Here is a 15,577-nt window from a genome sequence, read left to right as displayed (position 1 = left end):
AAGCTATCGAGATCTAATCATGATCGATCCAGAGTTCGGTCCACCTTTTGGATCTTCACTAACAAAATACTCAACTCAAAAGTGAACATTTTAATGAAAAACTGAACTCAAATTAAGAACATCTGGCTGGCCCTAAGAAAAGACGAAAACAATTATCATCGAACAAATCTACAACGGTAAATAAAATTTGATGACTACACCTCTGTTAAGGAAAAAATCCTATACTTTTATATAAAAATTCACCTCTTTTATGTGCTTAAAAATCTTGTTTTAATTTAAGATGATCAAGTATTTGAAATAGAAAAAAAAAAAAAAAAAACAGGCTTTTAGGCTGTAAACGAAACCGAATGCAATAGAATAACGTGTTCATAACAAATCATCCGAAACACGAAGAAATGAAAAGAAGCAAAAGTTGATTTGGATTTGACCATCTCTTTTGATTTTGTGAGTCAATCTTGATCATTAAGCCCCAAGTTGATTTTGGGTAGCTCAAGATGCGGAAGCTTTGGAAGTTTGAGATCATGAACGGGTGTGGACTCGATGAGGTTCGATGCCTCTGTAATTAGTGTGTCATTATCTTTATCAAGTTGTGGTCGATGGGGTTTTATCATACTCAAAAGTATGCTACCAATGGACCGAAAGGGGTGAGCGACTCCGTTTTTGAGTTTTAAGATGATTGAAACCTCGGATATCTGCCAAGTAACTGTGAGAAGAATCATGACTGAAAGAAGGCAGTGTGTTACTACATTCTGCCTTCTAACTTTCTTCAATTCTTTCAATATCTTTTCTTCTTCGTCTTCATCCGATCTCGAGTTGGAGAGTGCAGAGTTTGGTTCAGGTTCACTATCCAACTGAAAAATCCACACACAATTTTAAAAGTTAAACACCCATCTATTGCTGTGGTCTTGAGTGCTTTTTAAATAGAGATGAAAGAAACTTTGAAAATATTTGTGTTCCTAGTTATTTTTAACAGAAGGAAATAGAAAGAACAGAAATAATTTTTTTTTAAATAGTAATCAAATACAAATAGGAATAGCCGACGAAATAGAATGGACCATTACGAGGGAATATAAAAAAAGAATGTTTGTTTAGTCAATAAAATGAAATCACTCGTTGCATCTAAACACCCAAAATTCATTTCATCCACACCATATTTTTTCATTCCGTTCCCTTTCTCACCGTTTACCACCACCACCCATCGCCACTGGCCACCACCAACACCGCCACCCGCCGCCACCACCACCACTACCCGCTGCCACCAGTGCCCCAGCCAGCACCATTAACCCCCACCGGCCACCGCCACTACCCGCCACAATCCATTTCATTACCCAATACTAAACAGACCCTAAGGTTTTGCATTTTACCATTACACTTAAATATATTCTAGTTCCTAAGGTTTTGCATTTTATATGAAAAGATTATCGGTTACTAAAGTTTTACATTTTACCATTGACTATACAGAGTGAGGGGCAATGAAAGAGTGGCGTTATTCGATATGTGGCTGCCACATCAGCACACGTCAAAAAATGGCGTGGTGCAAAAAAGGAAGTGTGGGAGCGGCATGGTTAGTGGCGTTTTTATATAAAATAAAAAATAAACATCAACCAATTAAAACACAGCCAAAATTCACCCACCAATCAAGAGCCTCCACCTTACAACCCAAATGCCCCCACGCTGGTGGAAAACGCCCCACCCTCACCACCATGCCATGTTCACGCCACCACAAGGGGTTGTGTTCCCGGCGTGAAAGGGCCATCACGCCTCTTTTCCAAGCCCACACCGTGTGATCTTACACTTGAATATACATGAAAAGATTACCTGGTTGTAACTTTCTTCCTCTTCTTTTTAACTCCAGAACACATAAAGTTTTATTTGTAATTTTTTTCACCTAGTTCAACTACTTGTAAAATTACAACTTTCTCCTGAAGTTTCTTTTGAACTCCAAAAAGACATAAAAAATTTAACTTCTTTTCCATATTTTCGGACGAGTTAACTGCCATTTTCTTCATTTTCATCCATGTAGTTTGTCCAATTATGCCAGGCCAAATTTCAAATTTGTACCATTTCCGTCCCTGACATTCTTGAAACATGTAAGTTCCGTCCAAAAAAAACATGAGTTAATTGTCATTTTTGTGCCTGTGGTTTGTCCAATTATTCGATTCAACCTTAGTTTTTTTGATGGAACTGGCTTGTGTTTTAAAAATATCAGAGACGAAAATGGTACAAATTTGAAATTTGGTCTGAACTGGCATAATTGGACAAACCACATTGACGAAAATGACAGTCAACTCTTTTCGGACTCTAGAACACCAGATTACACACGATATTTTTCCCTTAATTCCCCTGTCGGTTTTCTCCCTAAGGCTACACGGTATGGGGTTCGTCCCCATACCGTCGAGCTCCGGCGACGCCAGGAACACCGTGCCGCCCCCCCACGTCCCCGTCCTAAACGGCCATAATCCGACGTTGGCGACGATCCAGTATGGTGGGCCCTTTTTTGTTTGTGTGTGTGTTTGATTTGTACATTATGCTTTAATACTTGTACATATTTTTGTGGGGTTGACTCATCTAGGACCATCCTCCCATGCCTTCTAGTTTTGGAGGATGGACCATCATTGGGAGGACTATGACGTGGCGCCTACGTGGCGGATCATCCTCCAAGGATGTCCATCACCATACCGAGTAGCCTTATTTTCCCTTCCATTTTTTTACATTTCTTAAACTCAGGAACACAACGTTTTAATCTTTTACTAAAACCAACTGATGTTCACGTATTCTTGAATACTGAACTTTACTACATGTTATTTTGTTAATCTTAATCTAATCTGGTTGTTCGATATCAAAAAAAAAAGAGTTAATTGCCCGGATGGTCCATGTGGTTTCACGTTTTTTCACGTTTAGTCCCTACCTTTCGGAAATAGTAGGTATGCTCTCTATGGTTTGTTATTTTGTTACTCGGATAGTCCTCTGACACTTACTTAAGGGACTATCCGAGTAACAAAATGCAAACCATAGGGAACATATCTGCTATTTCCAAGCTAACTGACATCTACTCAACTCAGGGGACTATCCAACGTGAAAAAACGTTACCCCAGGAACTATCCGAGCAATTAACTCAAAAAAAAATGATGACGATGATGATGCTGCCTAAATAGAAACAATAATACCCAGAAATCAATGAGTGAATTAAATTAAATGATGACTACAAGTAAAAGCAGATTGAGATACCTGAGACATCAATTTGGAGAGGAGCCGGTCGTCATCGGTTCCACCCTCTTCCATGACTTGCTTTATCGCCTGCTTTATCACTTCTACCTTCTGAGACTTCGACTCCATATCTCCCTCTCCAACGAAACAAGAATAATGGATCCACTAATTATTCTGAGTCAAACCTCCTGTTCTGCCACGTGGATCACACGTGCTATTGCCATGGCTTCTAATCCACAAACTACCAATGTTCGGTCTACCTTACTTAACTATTTTATATTGAGGATTTCTATTCCCACACCTTTTATCTATCTGCACATCTTCTTTTTTCAATACGGATTGTATAAGTCTATACGATGCATATTGGTTCAAAAGTTAAAAGTCAAATCTGCATATTTGGTGGCTGACTTTTTCAATATGCCTCATATAGTCCTATACGAGTCGTATTGCTTTAGTTTTTTTTTACAAATTTTTGTATATATTTAATCATAGTTTTAATAAAGTTTAATAAAAGAATTCTTTTATTTTTTAAACAAAAAACAATTTTAAAAATTTATCATGTCGTATAGGTTTGGTATATGTTTATTATACTATACTATCTATGTTATAACCGTATTATATACTACACATTGTTTACATATTTTTGTAAACATTTAATCATAGTTTTAACAAAGTTTAATAAAAGAATTCTTTTATTTTTTAAACAAAAAACATTTTTAAAAATTTATCATGTCGTATAGGTTTGGTACATGTTTAGTATACTATACTATCTATGTTATAACCATATTATATACTACACTTTTTTTAATTTCTACTTACAAGTAAAACATCTAAAAAAACTAAGATATAAAACATTTTTTATACTTTATAAAACAGGAAAAAAAAAAACATGAATTTTGAAGTTTTTTATACCTCATCTATCTATACTATACATTATGCATGGTATTCTTAAAAAAAAAAAATTAAGGCTAAAAAAATTAAGGAAGTTTTTATTTAAAAAAAATAAATATTTTTTTAGAAAACTTTGTTAAAACCATAAACAAATGTATAAAAAAATTGTAAAAAAAAACCCTTAACCAATACGATCCGTATAGGCCTATACGATGCGTATTATATCCCCGAAATTACTGAAATACCCCTGTTTTTTTTATAAATTCAGGGGTATTTGTGAGAAATTCAGAGTTTAATACGCATCATATAGGCCTATATGATGCGTATTAATCTGTTATACGATACAACATAGGCCTATATGATCATATATGGCATAATAAGAAAATTTGTTTTTATCGTGTTTTCCTCGGTTCGACGCGTATACGTGTCGTTTTTTGTCGAACTTTCGCATATTTTGTCATTTATGACGTATACCTTCAACATGCGTCGTTCCGGTGACGTTCGGTTGCGTGCGATTATCGTATTCTATGATTACGTACAGTTTTGTTTGAAAACCACTTGTGTTGTATAGTGCTGTGTTACACGTATAAGCGCGTGGAAATATCATTAGTTGCGTATTTTGACGTATTTTTGCGTGTTTTGATGTATTTTATCGTATTGTTGTGTATTTTAGAGTATTTTGACATATTTGAGCGTGTTCTAACGTATTTTAGCTTATTTTAACCTATTTTTAGGTAAGCGTGTCGTATCATGTGTCATTTGTCGTAAAACGGAACATAATCACAGATTGTCTAAAGAAGCGCTTTTATCATGTGTCATATTAGAGAAACATAATTTTACATACGATTTAGAGAAACAGAGAATACGTTACGAGATTCTTCGAGAATTAGAAAAGGAGAAAATACGGAACGACAAGGGTGCTGGTCTTTTCTCCCACGTGTGATCCAGAGGTCGGTCTCGGGTGGGCATAAGATCCGTGGGCCCTATTGTCAGATTTGTGACTCCATGGAAGATGTGATTAAGGTAAGCGTGTCGAGCAGTTGGTCGATGACATGAGGATTACGAGTGTTCTAGACTCGTTCAAGGCATGTTTGTTTATGCGATTTACATAAATAATGATGCATTCCACGGTAAGTGATGCAGTTGATGAAACCGAAGCTGTTATTTCAGTTGTTCAGTACTTCCGAGACGATTCAAGTGAGTGTATGTCTATTCAATTGAGAGGAATCATTACATTACATCCCCGTTGAAAACAAGTGGTTGTAATGATGGAACCCTTGATTTGAAACACATTTTTGAGAAATTTATAGTTTAATACGCATCGTATAGTTTACTAGGTTTGGTTACTTTGGACACTTTAGTCTAAAACTAAAACTTTTTTAAATCTGGGTCTATATGGTTTCAATTTTGTTATCATTTTCATCCAAAATTAAAATCTGGTCAGATTTTTTTCAATTAACATCCAGTTTTTTTATCCTTTCCTCCATTTTAATTAAGGGCAAAATGGTCTTTAATGTTTTCTTATTAACAAATTAAAAAAAAATCTGATCATTTTTTCCTTCATTAAAAGAGATGAAAAAAAAACCTAGATATTAACTGAAAAATCTGACCAACTTTTGATTTTGGATGAAAATGACAACACGATTAAAATTATATGGACCCAGATTCAGAAGGTTTGAGTTTTAGACTAAAGTGACAAAAGTGACCAAACCTCAAAGACCATTTTAGCAGTTTACTCTATTTTCTGTTAACGAATAATATTATATCTTTTTTATTCACGTCAGCTTATGTATGCTACAAAAGTAATTTGTAAGAATTTTTCTTTAGTGATAATTCAATTTTCACTATAGACAAAACCGCACTAACATGTGACAGGAGTAAAGAAAGTGAATATTATGGTGTAGGGAGTGGTTAGACATTTTAAATAGGTAACCCTTAAATCATTCAATCAAGTAGTGCCACGTCATTTTACCTATTTTGTTTATCTATTGCTCAAAAACGTTGGTGGTGGTTAGACACTTCGGAATAGGTAAACTATTTAAAAAAAATGTGTGATTGGTTGAGAAGGCATGAACCCCGCCACACACCTCTCTCTCTCCCCCTTTCCTTGACCTTCACTGATTCGGTGAAGGTTCACCGATTTCGCCCCCAAAATCGTTAAACTTGATCGGTAAACAATTGTGGCAGTGGTCACCGATCGATGCCAAAGACCTTTACCGAGTCGACACCGTATACCCTTAGGTATATCAAGCTATAGTGTTTAAATATTTATTTTGGTGGAAAGAATATAAGCATGCACAAATTTACTTATATTGTAAATGAACAAACACACGTAATATATAGACTTGTATCTCTTTTATTTGTCGAAATGGATTTAAAATGGGTACGGTTGTTTTTATTGTTTACTTCTTTGTCATTTTGTGTGAAGTTTCATATAAACAAGAAAATAATCAATTACATGAATTGAAAACTACATAAATTATATTGAATTATAAGAATTAAATACGCTATACTAAATTGATTACATGAAAAGTACAGAGAATATTGAACAAGATCGTAAATATTTACATGAATTAAAAAAAAAAAAAACTATAATGTATTTTAATATCCCAAAAACAATTTATAACGCCATCAATCTAGCAAACAAAAATCTTAACAATGTGATCAATGAATGGGGCCTGGTCATGATACTCAGACTATCTCCAATGCTACGGACGACCTTAAGCATCCTTAGCTGTCACGTCGTTTGCCACTTTATATTCTTACAAATCCTTAAAACCTTCATTTTATTTCCAACCCTACAAATATCCTTACTCTTCTAAATTTTCACCTCATCACCTATCAACTACCCACAATATTTGAATTAAAGTTTTTTTCTTATAGTATGGGCCCACCTTATCACCAAAATCAATACAAACACCCATCCATGATTAAAGGCTCTATTAGTAAGGGCCTCAAAGGGCACCCTTGCTCCAATGGTAAGGGCTTGCAAGGGCAAAGGTATTAAGAATGCATTGGAGATAGTCTCATGGTCATCATGACCTTCCATATCAGCATCATATCACTCACTTCTAATCCATCATCTAAAACCACTACCCAATGGGTGTATTCATAACCCAAACCACTATTTTTACGAATTAAACACAAAATCTTTTTCAACCCTTTGGTCAGAACGTTGGTTAACAACCAGAAATGTAAAAAATAAAAACAATAAACTAATTAATTTAACCTAAATAAACATAACTTTCACCCCAATCGTTTTACACCATACTCTTCCCATCTCTATAAATTATGCACCAGTCCTCTTTTAAAAGCTATGAATCCAAACAACCTGAGTAGCCCCAACAACGCATTACAGTCATCCCGGTATATCATTTTAAAGCTATGAAGACAAACAACCCAATGCAGAAGGCCCAATAGATATGTTGTAAATGTCTAAGCATAGTTGATCATAGCCCATATATGAAGTCCGGCCCACTATGATTAAAAGTAAAATGTAATCTAGGAGACTATTATGACAAATAGAAAGTAACCTAGAAGTAGGGATGAGCAAATCCCGATTCCGTCCTGATACCGTCATGATCTTAAAAATTCTGATCCCGAATTTCATCAAAACTGGATACCGATACCGAAATATGTCGGTACGGTATCAGTACGGTGTAGATACGGTAGCGATATTTGAAGATAAAATTCAGTATCTTACCGGTACCGATCCTGAAAATGCCAAAAAATGGATACCGTTTTTAGTACCTGGATCCATACCAAATGTTACAAGCATATCAAACAGTGACAAAATTTAACCAATTGTTGCAGATAAAACAATAAATCACAAAACAACTTAATTTCATTTCATTGAAATATCAACTGCATAAACATTAACCCCATTTGTGAACCAATCAATTACATTTCGAAAACCCTAAGCCCTTTCCCCTCTAATCCTCCTAGCCAACTGCATATCCTTGGGCATAATCGTAACTCTCTTAGCATGAATCGCACACAAATTCGTATCCTCAAACAACCCTACCAGATACGCTTCCGACGCCTCTTGTAAAGCGGCAACCGCACTGCTCTGAAACCTCAGATCCGTTTTGAAATCCTGAGCGATTTCTCTCACCAGCCTCTGAAACGGAAGTTTCCGGATCAACAGCTCCGTACTCTTCTGGTACTTTCGGATCTCCCTTAGCGCCACCGTTCCTGGCCTGAATCTGTGTGGTTTCTTCACTCCTCCGGTCGCCGGAGCTGATTTCCGAGCGGCTTTTGTTGCCAGTTGCTTTCTTGGAGCTTTTCCTCCGGTTGATTTGCGGGCGGTTTGCTTTGTTCTTGCCATTTTTGGTGGGTTTTGGTGAAGGTTTTTGTGGGTTTTTTTTAGTGTTTGGAAGACGTGTGATGGAGAAATGGGAGATTTGTGTATTTATTAGGGTTTGTGAAGGTGTTTCGAATTTTTGGGGGAATTTGAGCGCCAGAGGAGATGGACCGTTGGATTACGGAGGAAGAAATGGACGGCCAGGATTGCATGTTGAGGGAGTATCCGGATAGCTATCCGTGTGCTTTTTCAAGATCTGTTGTTTTGACTATAATTTTCCTTTGTTTATTTTTTTTTTAACGGCCAACAAACTCAATCCCGAGCACTCTCGGGGCACCCACTGGACAAAACGGAGTACTCCGAGAGTAACCCGAGTCCACCACCAATTCCGGGAAAAACCCGGTAACCCACCCGCCCGTAGGCACGACAGTGAAATTACCGGTAAACCCATTTGGCTCAAGGATCCAACCCAGGTTTCACTGGGTTTCCTATCATTGCCCACCAGTGCCTCACTCTGCACCAAGTGAGAGTCAAACCTGCATCTCTCAAGAGAAATGCAAGTCTTCCACCACTTGATCTAGAGATCATTGGCATTTTCCTTTGTTTATTGAACGAGAATAAAATGATGAAATGATGTTAAATGATGTTAAACTAGAATTACGACCCGCCGCAATGCGGCGGGAATTCTTTAGTTATAACTAAGTCGATTTAGGACCCGCACGTTATGTTGAACCTGTCAAACGGGAAAAAATAGACGATGTAAAAACGTTCACCCAAACACGCATGTTGCGTCGTGTTAACTCGCAAAATTTAGAACGAAACGTAAAAACGTTAAACCAAAGAGGCACGTTGCGATGTGTTAAGTCACAAAATTTAGAACGAAACATAAAGCGAAAAATTTGCGGAAACTGAAAACTATAAAGGACTAAAGTTGTAAGTAAAAAAGTTGTGACGATAAATTGCAAAAGAGATAAAAAGTTTTGGGTTAAAAGTAAAAAAACAAATAGTTTTGTGTTAAAAGTAATTTATGAAATACTTTTGAGTGAAAAGTAAAAAATCATTTTTTTAAAAAACCCTCAAAGATAAGGTTACAACAACCATATGCATAACCATTTTTTCTTTGAAAAAACACCCCCGCGTTGCGACGGGGGGCATAAAACCATGTCAAATAGCATCAATGTCATACCATCGCCAGCGACCACCAACACTAAATTTGCGGCGAAAAAATGAGACTGAAACGTAAAACATAGAAAATAATAACTAAGTCGATTTAGGACCCGCACGTTATGACGAACTTGTCAAACAGGAAAAAAATAGACGACGTAAAAACGTTGAACTACACACGTACATTGCATCTCATTAACTCGCAAAACTTATGACAAAGCGTAAAACGGAACGTAAAAATGTTGAACCACACACGCACGTTGCGGCGTGTTAACTTGCAAAATTTAGAACGAAGCGTAAAACGAAAAATTTGCAGAATATGAAAAGTACAGGAGACCAAAGTTGAAAATAAAAAAGTTATTAGGTTAAACTGAAAAGATAAAAAGTTTAGAGCTAAAAGTTGTAACCCAAATAGTTTTGGGTTAAAAATAACACATCAAATGCTTTTGGACCCAAAGTATAAAAATCAACTTTTTTTTTAGAAAACTCCCCAAACATAATTTACAACTCCTAATGCACACAAAAGTTGATAATTTATATAGTGTATAATTGTTTATGACTTTTTTAGAAAATTCGTGAAATAAATTTCAAAATGGTAAAGGATATAATTATAACTTTCTTTTTAGAGTTAAACTAGCTTTATGTCTCGCGGTGTTGCGGCGCGTAAAACCGAAAACTTCTCAATTTGATAATGTATACGCTTTGTGTTTCGGTTAACTGTACATACTACTAATAACACATTCTCAATAAAAGCATAGCTTGTCAAAGAAAAAATAATATAAAAAGTTTAGGAACCGTAGAATAACTTTATTAATAGTAAATTACAAAATTTGTCCTTTTATGTATGTTACTTATTACAAAGTGTGTCATTTGTCTTTACTAAGTACACTAAGACTATCCGCATGCATCAGTGAAAGGCTATCCTTTCTACAAACAACCTAATCAGCATGCCACATTAGCTTTTCACTTATTCTTCCCACAAGCACTTTTTACCCACAACAATAACATATATATCCTTCCCACAAACAACCTTATAAAAAAAAAGGACCCACCATTAGGCCATTCTTCACCATTCTTCCCCAAGAATTGTGAAGAATGAACACCCTCCATGTCATCCTCTACAACACCCACTAATCCATCCCTCTCACAAATGCCCTCCACATAGGACTGAACACCCTCCATGTCACCTACAAACAACCTTGATGTGGATAGTCTAAACATGCCTAGTTTTTAAAAACCATTCAGGTTATGTCATTTACCCTAAACCTAGTTTAATTTTCCCAGTTAAGTCAGGTCACGTGGGAAGCACTTGAGGGCATTAAAGTTGGAGTAAATTATAAAAACCGTCCTTTATATATGTCACTTACAGCAAACTGTGTTCTTTGTCTTCAATAATTACAGAAAACGTACTCGATGTTTGCAAACCCCTGCAAGTTATGTCCTTTAACCCTAACTCAGTTAATTTTTGTGGTTAAATCTGACCAAATGGACCCCACATGAGGGTATTTTGGTCATTTTACTCTCATGTGGAGTCCATTTGGTCAGATTTAATCACAAAAATTAACTGAGTTAGGGCTAAAGGACATAACTTGCAAGGGTTTGCAAACATCGAGTACGTTTTCTGTAATTATTGAAGACAAAGGACACAGTTTGCAATAAGTGACATACATAAAGGACGACTTTTGTAATTTACTCTTAAAGTTATTCTACCTACCAATTCTCTCCTCTTATAAAAACCCTAAACCCCACCATTATTTCCCCCATCCTGCAACTTACCTGCATATACCTAACCCTAATCCCCAATTCGACCCCCTGCAAATACGCAATCGTGCAAGAGAAAACAACAATGGTGCTATGTGAATGCAGGAAAGAAGTAGTAATTGTGACATCTTGGACTAATCGCAATCATGGCCGTCGTTTCTATGCATGTCCTGACCATGTATGCGAGAATTAGGGTTTTATAATTGATTTATCCCTGAAATTGAAACTTGTTAGACTGTGTTAATTAGGGCTCAGATTGTCGCTTCATTGGTTGGGTTGATAGAAGGTGTCAAAGGTGTGTTGACATCATTCCTGGATTGCTTAAGGGAAAGAACCATGCTAAAGAACAAAAGAACAAGCTTGAGGTCAAAGTCAAAGAAAGTGAAGAAGAGGCTATGAAACTGAAGAAGTGGTTGATTATCAGTTGGATATGTTTCATTTGTTATATAGTGTATTTCTAGTGTGTAAAAAAGCATCATCTAGGACTTTTGGCAATGTCTAGGTTTGCTGGTCTGTAATTGCTGGTATGTAATGTAATTTTGACATCATGTAATGAAAATTGTGGTATATTGGTGTTAAAATTTGTGCAGTAACCTTTGTAAATTTCTGACATGTCCGAAACACTTACAAGCTTATAATGTGCAATAACCTTTGTAAATTTCTGACATGTCCGAAACACCTGACAATGTGTAATAAGCTTTGTAAATTTTTGACATGTCCGAAACAACATTTTTGACATGTCCGAAACAACCCTAAACCACAATGTGCATAACCAACTGAGATATCATACACTTCATAAACCACAATGTGCATAAAGACAGACATTTCAATACACTTCATAATCCATTACATATCATAAGTTAAAACTGACCCAAAAACTTGTTCAAAAGAGACACATTCCATGTTCAACCTAATACATAACCAATAACCTTTTCGAAAGACATAAACTGACCTATAAACTTGTTCAAGACCAAAACACATAACCCTAAACCATAAAGACAACCCTAAATACTACCTTGCCCCTTGCATGTCCTAGTGTTATGTCCCACATGTCCACACTTGCCACATTTTCCCTTGGTGTGTTTCTTGGACAACCTTCCACTTTGAGTCATTTCCTCCACTTCTAATGTAGACCTTTTCCTTGCCTTATTGGGTCTGCCCACTTGCTTATGATGAATTGGGGGTGAAAGGGTGGCATGAACTTGACATTTGACCCATAAAGACCTTCCATTGATAGGTTCACCTTGAAATCATAAACCTGGTTCCACCTAGCCATTGTGTAAATGTGATTACACCAACTCTCTAATGAACTACCTCATCTTCCTGATCCAAGACCACCTCATCTTCCTGATCCTGCACCACCTCATGTTCCTGATCATGCACATTATCCTGTGAGACATTATCCTCTAGGAGATCATAAAAATCCAAGTCAGCAATATCTGCTTATTCCATCACATTGGACATACATTGCACACAACTTGCTGCCCAAACACACTTGATTGTCCACCTACACCTAATTATCCAGCCTCATTAGAATGTCCACCTACACCTGATTGTCTAGCCTCGCTAGAATGGCCACCTACACTTTTAAAGATTGCTGATGTTGGGACAAGAGCATAAGGTCCAGGATCATCAATCTCTTCTATAGTAAGAGGTTTGTGAGGTTTTGGTGGTGGGTTGAAATACTCCTTTATGTTGGGTTTAACCCATGTGTGGTATACAACTCAATGAGCTTATGCTCTTCAACATGTGCAGACAACCTTAAAACATCACTGTTAATGCCTAAGTCTTCAATACCATTATCCATAGGGTCAAGGTAATCTATATATATATATAAACATGATAAATAAGGGCTTATGTGTCATGTTATGAGGACTTGGAAAATGAGGTGGCATCACCATAGGGCTTCTTGAAATTGGTTTTGGCTCCAAAAAATTCCACCTTTTTAATTCGGGTATCGCGGCCTCCGAATATCTTGATTCCGACCCGCCCATCAAAAAAATGGATCCGTATATAATAGATCTTTTGTTCATAATATACACAAAAATATCAGTTCTTTCTCTTTCTTCTACACGTAAACCAAGAAATCCTTTGATCTTCATCCAGTTCATCCATTCTTCCTCAAAATCTTCTTCGGTAATCTTATATTTTTTGATAGCTAATCTGTTTCTTGTGTATGTTGTTCATGTAATTTAGTTTAAATGTTTGTTTCCATTTCCGATTTTGTTTATATATCTTCAATCTTATACAAGGATCTTTTGTTGTTCTTGATCTTTTATTTCTGATTAAACCGGAAACCCAAACCATTCTCGAGATTGTTTGTTCTTTAGTGGTGCTATTATTGGGTATGACATAAATTTAGTTTAAGATTTGTTGATTTTAGTAATGGATTGTGTTTTGATTAGGTTGACTGTTAATATTTACGACATTATTGTATTTGAATAATTTTGTATTTTAGTAACTTACTTTAAATGTTTGATTCCGTTTCCGATTTTGTTTATATATATTCAATCTTATACAAGGATATTTTGTTGTTCTTGATCTTTTATTTCTGATTAAACCGGATAGGGAAACCATTCTCGAGATTGTTTTTTCTTTAGTGGTGCTGTTATTGGGTATCACATAAAATTATGTTAAGATTTGTTGATTTTAGTAATGGATTGTGTTTTGATTAGGTTGACATTTAATGTTTATGACATAATGTATTTGAAGAATTTTGATTTTAGTAATGGAATCAAATTTTGCTTATTTGAAGATCCTGTTTGAACTTCTATAGTTGTAGTCTTATGTTTTGATGGTCTAATTATAACTCTTATCGTGTCATGTTCCAGGCATCCGTAGAAAGCTGAAATGGTTTATGGATTCGCTGCTCGTGTACGTAACAACGACAGAAAATCATTGGTTAGTATTAATCCTATAACAATTTTGGACCAGGATAAATTATTTTTGTAATATGTTGTCTGTGATTATACATCTTATAATTACTATTAACATTACCTACTGTGTTTGTTTATAGAAACTTCCGGCATTGTATGGCGACTGGATAAAAACATTCAACTACCCGGATAAGAAAGCTGAAATCCGCACTGTAGATGGGAGGAATTTTAAAGTAAAAATTATTAAGATCGCAGGCGACTACTTTCTTTATAACGGGTGGGTTGATATGGTCACTTCTTTGAAGTTACCATCCAATGCCTGGTTGGTTTTCCAATTTGAAGAAGCTTTATCTTCTTTTCGTCTCATCTACTTTTATCAAGACATATCTCTTGTGCCGTCTGAGTATTTCTACTACTAACCTAGAAATCTAAAGGACCGAGATAATTGCATGGTACTTATCCAATTTAACTTATATTTGTTTAACATTTTAAGTGATATATGTTTAACATCTGAACTGCTATATGTGTTTGTATATCACGTGTAGTATTTGAATAGGATGTTTGTTCATCACAAGATGCTCAATACTTTTCCGATATATCCTGCTGTGGTACGGTCATCCGGTAATCGTAAATGGTTCGTCCGTATGGAAGTTTTTGACGATGATCTCTATATTACAACTGGTTGGAGTCGAATCAAAATGGAGATGTCTATTACTGATCATCATTTGGTGGTTTTTGAAATGGTTGATTTAAGGACCTATGAGTTGAGTGTTTTCTGTTGCAAGCCTACCCTATTAACTCTACCACCAGAACTACATGCTACAAAAAAAGAACCTACAAATGAGGTGATTGAAGTTTCTGATGATGATTTGCCTAATCCCATTCCTGTAGTTGGTGTTGAAGAGAATCTGGATGACGAAGTACCGGTTGTATTTCGTGTGGACAATCATTATGTAAGTTTTTGATTTTTACCTTTTCATACTACTAATGTATGTTGTGTTTTGTATTCTTTATAATTTGATGACTCCTGTTTAAGCACTTTAATGTTTAAATTGTTTTATTGGTATTCGTAGCGCCTGAAAAAGAAGGGGGCACAATTGCACGGTTTGGATCGTAAGATGGATTTGATTATCCAGGACTCCGCTGGTTTGACTTGGGACGTCTCCATTGGTGTCGAGCACTCTCAAGGATGTCCGCGGTACAACGTGACTGGTATGAATCATTTTATTCGAGACAAACAGTTGGTAAGGGATTCCGAGTTTCATATGGTTTATGTCAAAAGTAAAGGTATGTTGATTTACCATTGAGGCGGTGAAGGTAAATGGGATGTGTTGGTGGTTAAAAACAGTAAAATGATCTTTACGTTTGGTGGTTA

The 15,577-nt window shown here is 36.0% G+C and overlaps 2 protein-coding genes across 2 annotated transcripts; both read right to left on the bottom strand.

Annotated features, from left to right (window-relative positions):
• Positions 1–324: 324 nt before the first annotated feature.
• LOC110872163 lies at positions 325–3,466 on the bottom strand. Its single transcript, XM_022120952.2, has 2 exons — positions 3,229–3,466; positions 325–851 (listed from the first exon to the last, which is right to left on the bottom strand). Exons 1-2 carry the CDS (start codon positions 3,334–3,336, stop codon positions 450–452), a joined length of 510 nt encoding a protein of 169 aa, XP_021976644.1. The 5' UTR covers positions 3,337–3,466; the 3' UTR covers positions 325–449.
• A 4,454-nt stretch (positions 3,467–7,920) lies between these two features.
• LOC110872164 (histone H3.2) lies at positions 7,921–8,493 on the bottom strand. Its single transcript, XM_022120953.2, has one exon. The coding sequence runs from the start codon at positions 8,423–8,425 to the stop codon at positions 8,015–8,017; it is 411 nt and encodes a 136-aa protein (XP_021976645.1). The 5' UTR covers positions 8,426–8,493; the 3' UTR covers positions 7,921–8,014.
• Between the last annotated feature and the right edge of the window lie 7,084 nt (positions 8,494–15,577).

The sequence above is a fragment of the Helianthus annuus genome, chromosome 13 (genome assembly GCF_002127325.2).
Source record: "Helianthus annuus cultivar XRQ/B chromosome 13, HanXRQr2.0-SUNRISE, whole genome shotgun sequence".
NCBI lineage: Eukaryota > Viridiplantae > Streptophyta > Magnoliopsida > Asterales > Asteraceae > Helianthus > Helianthus annuus.
Note: the sequence above shows the minus strand (reverse complement) of the source record. Positions and strands in the feature narration are given on the sequence as shown.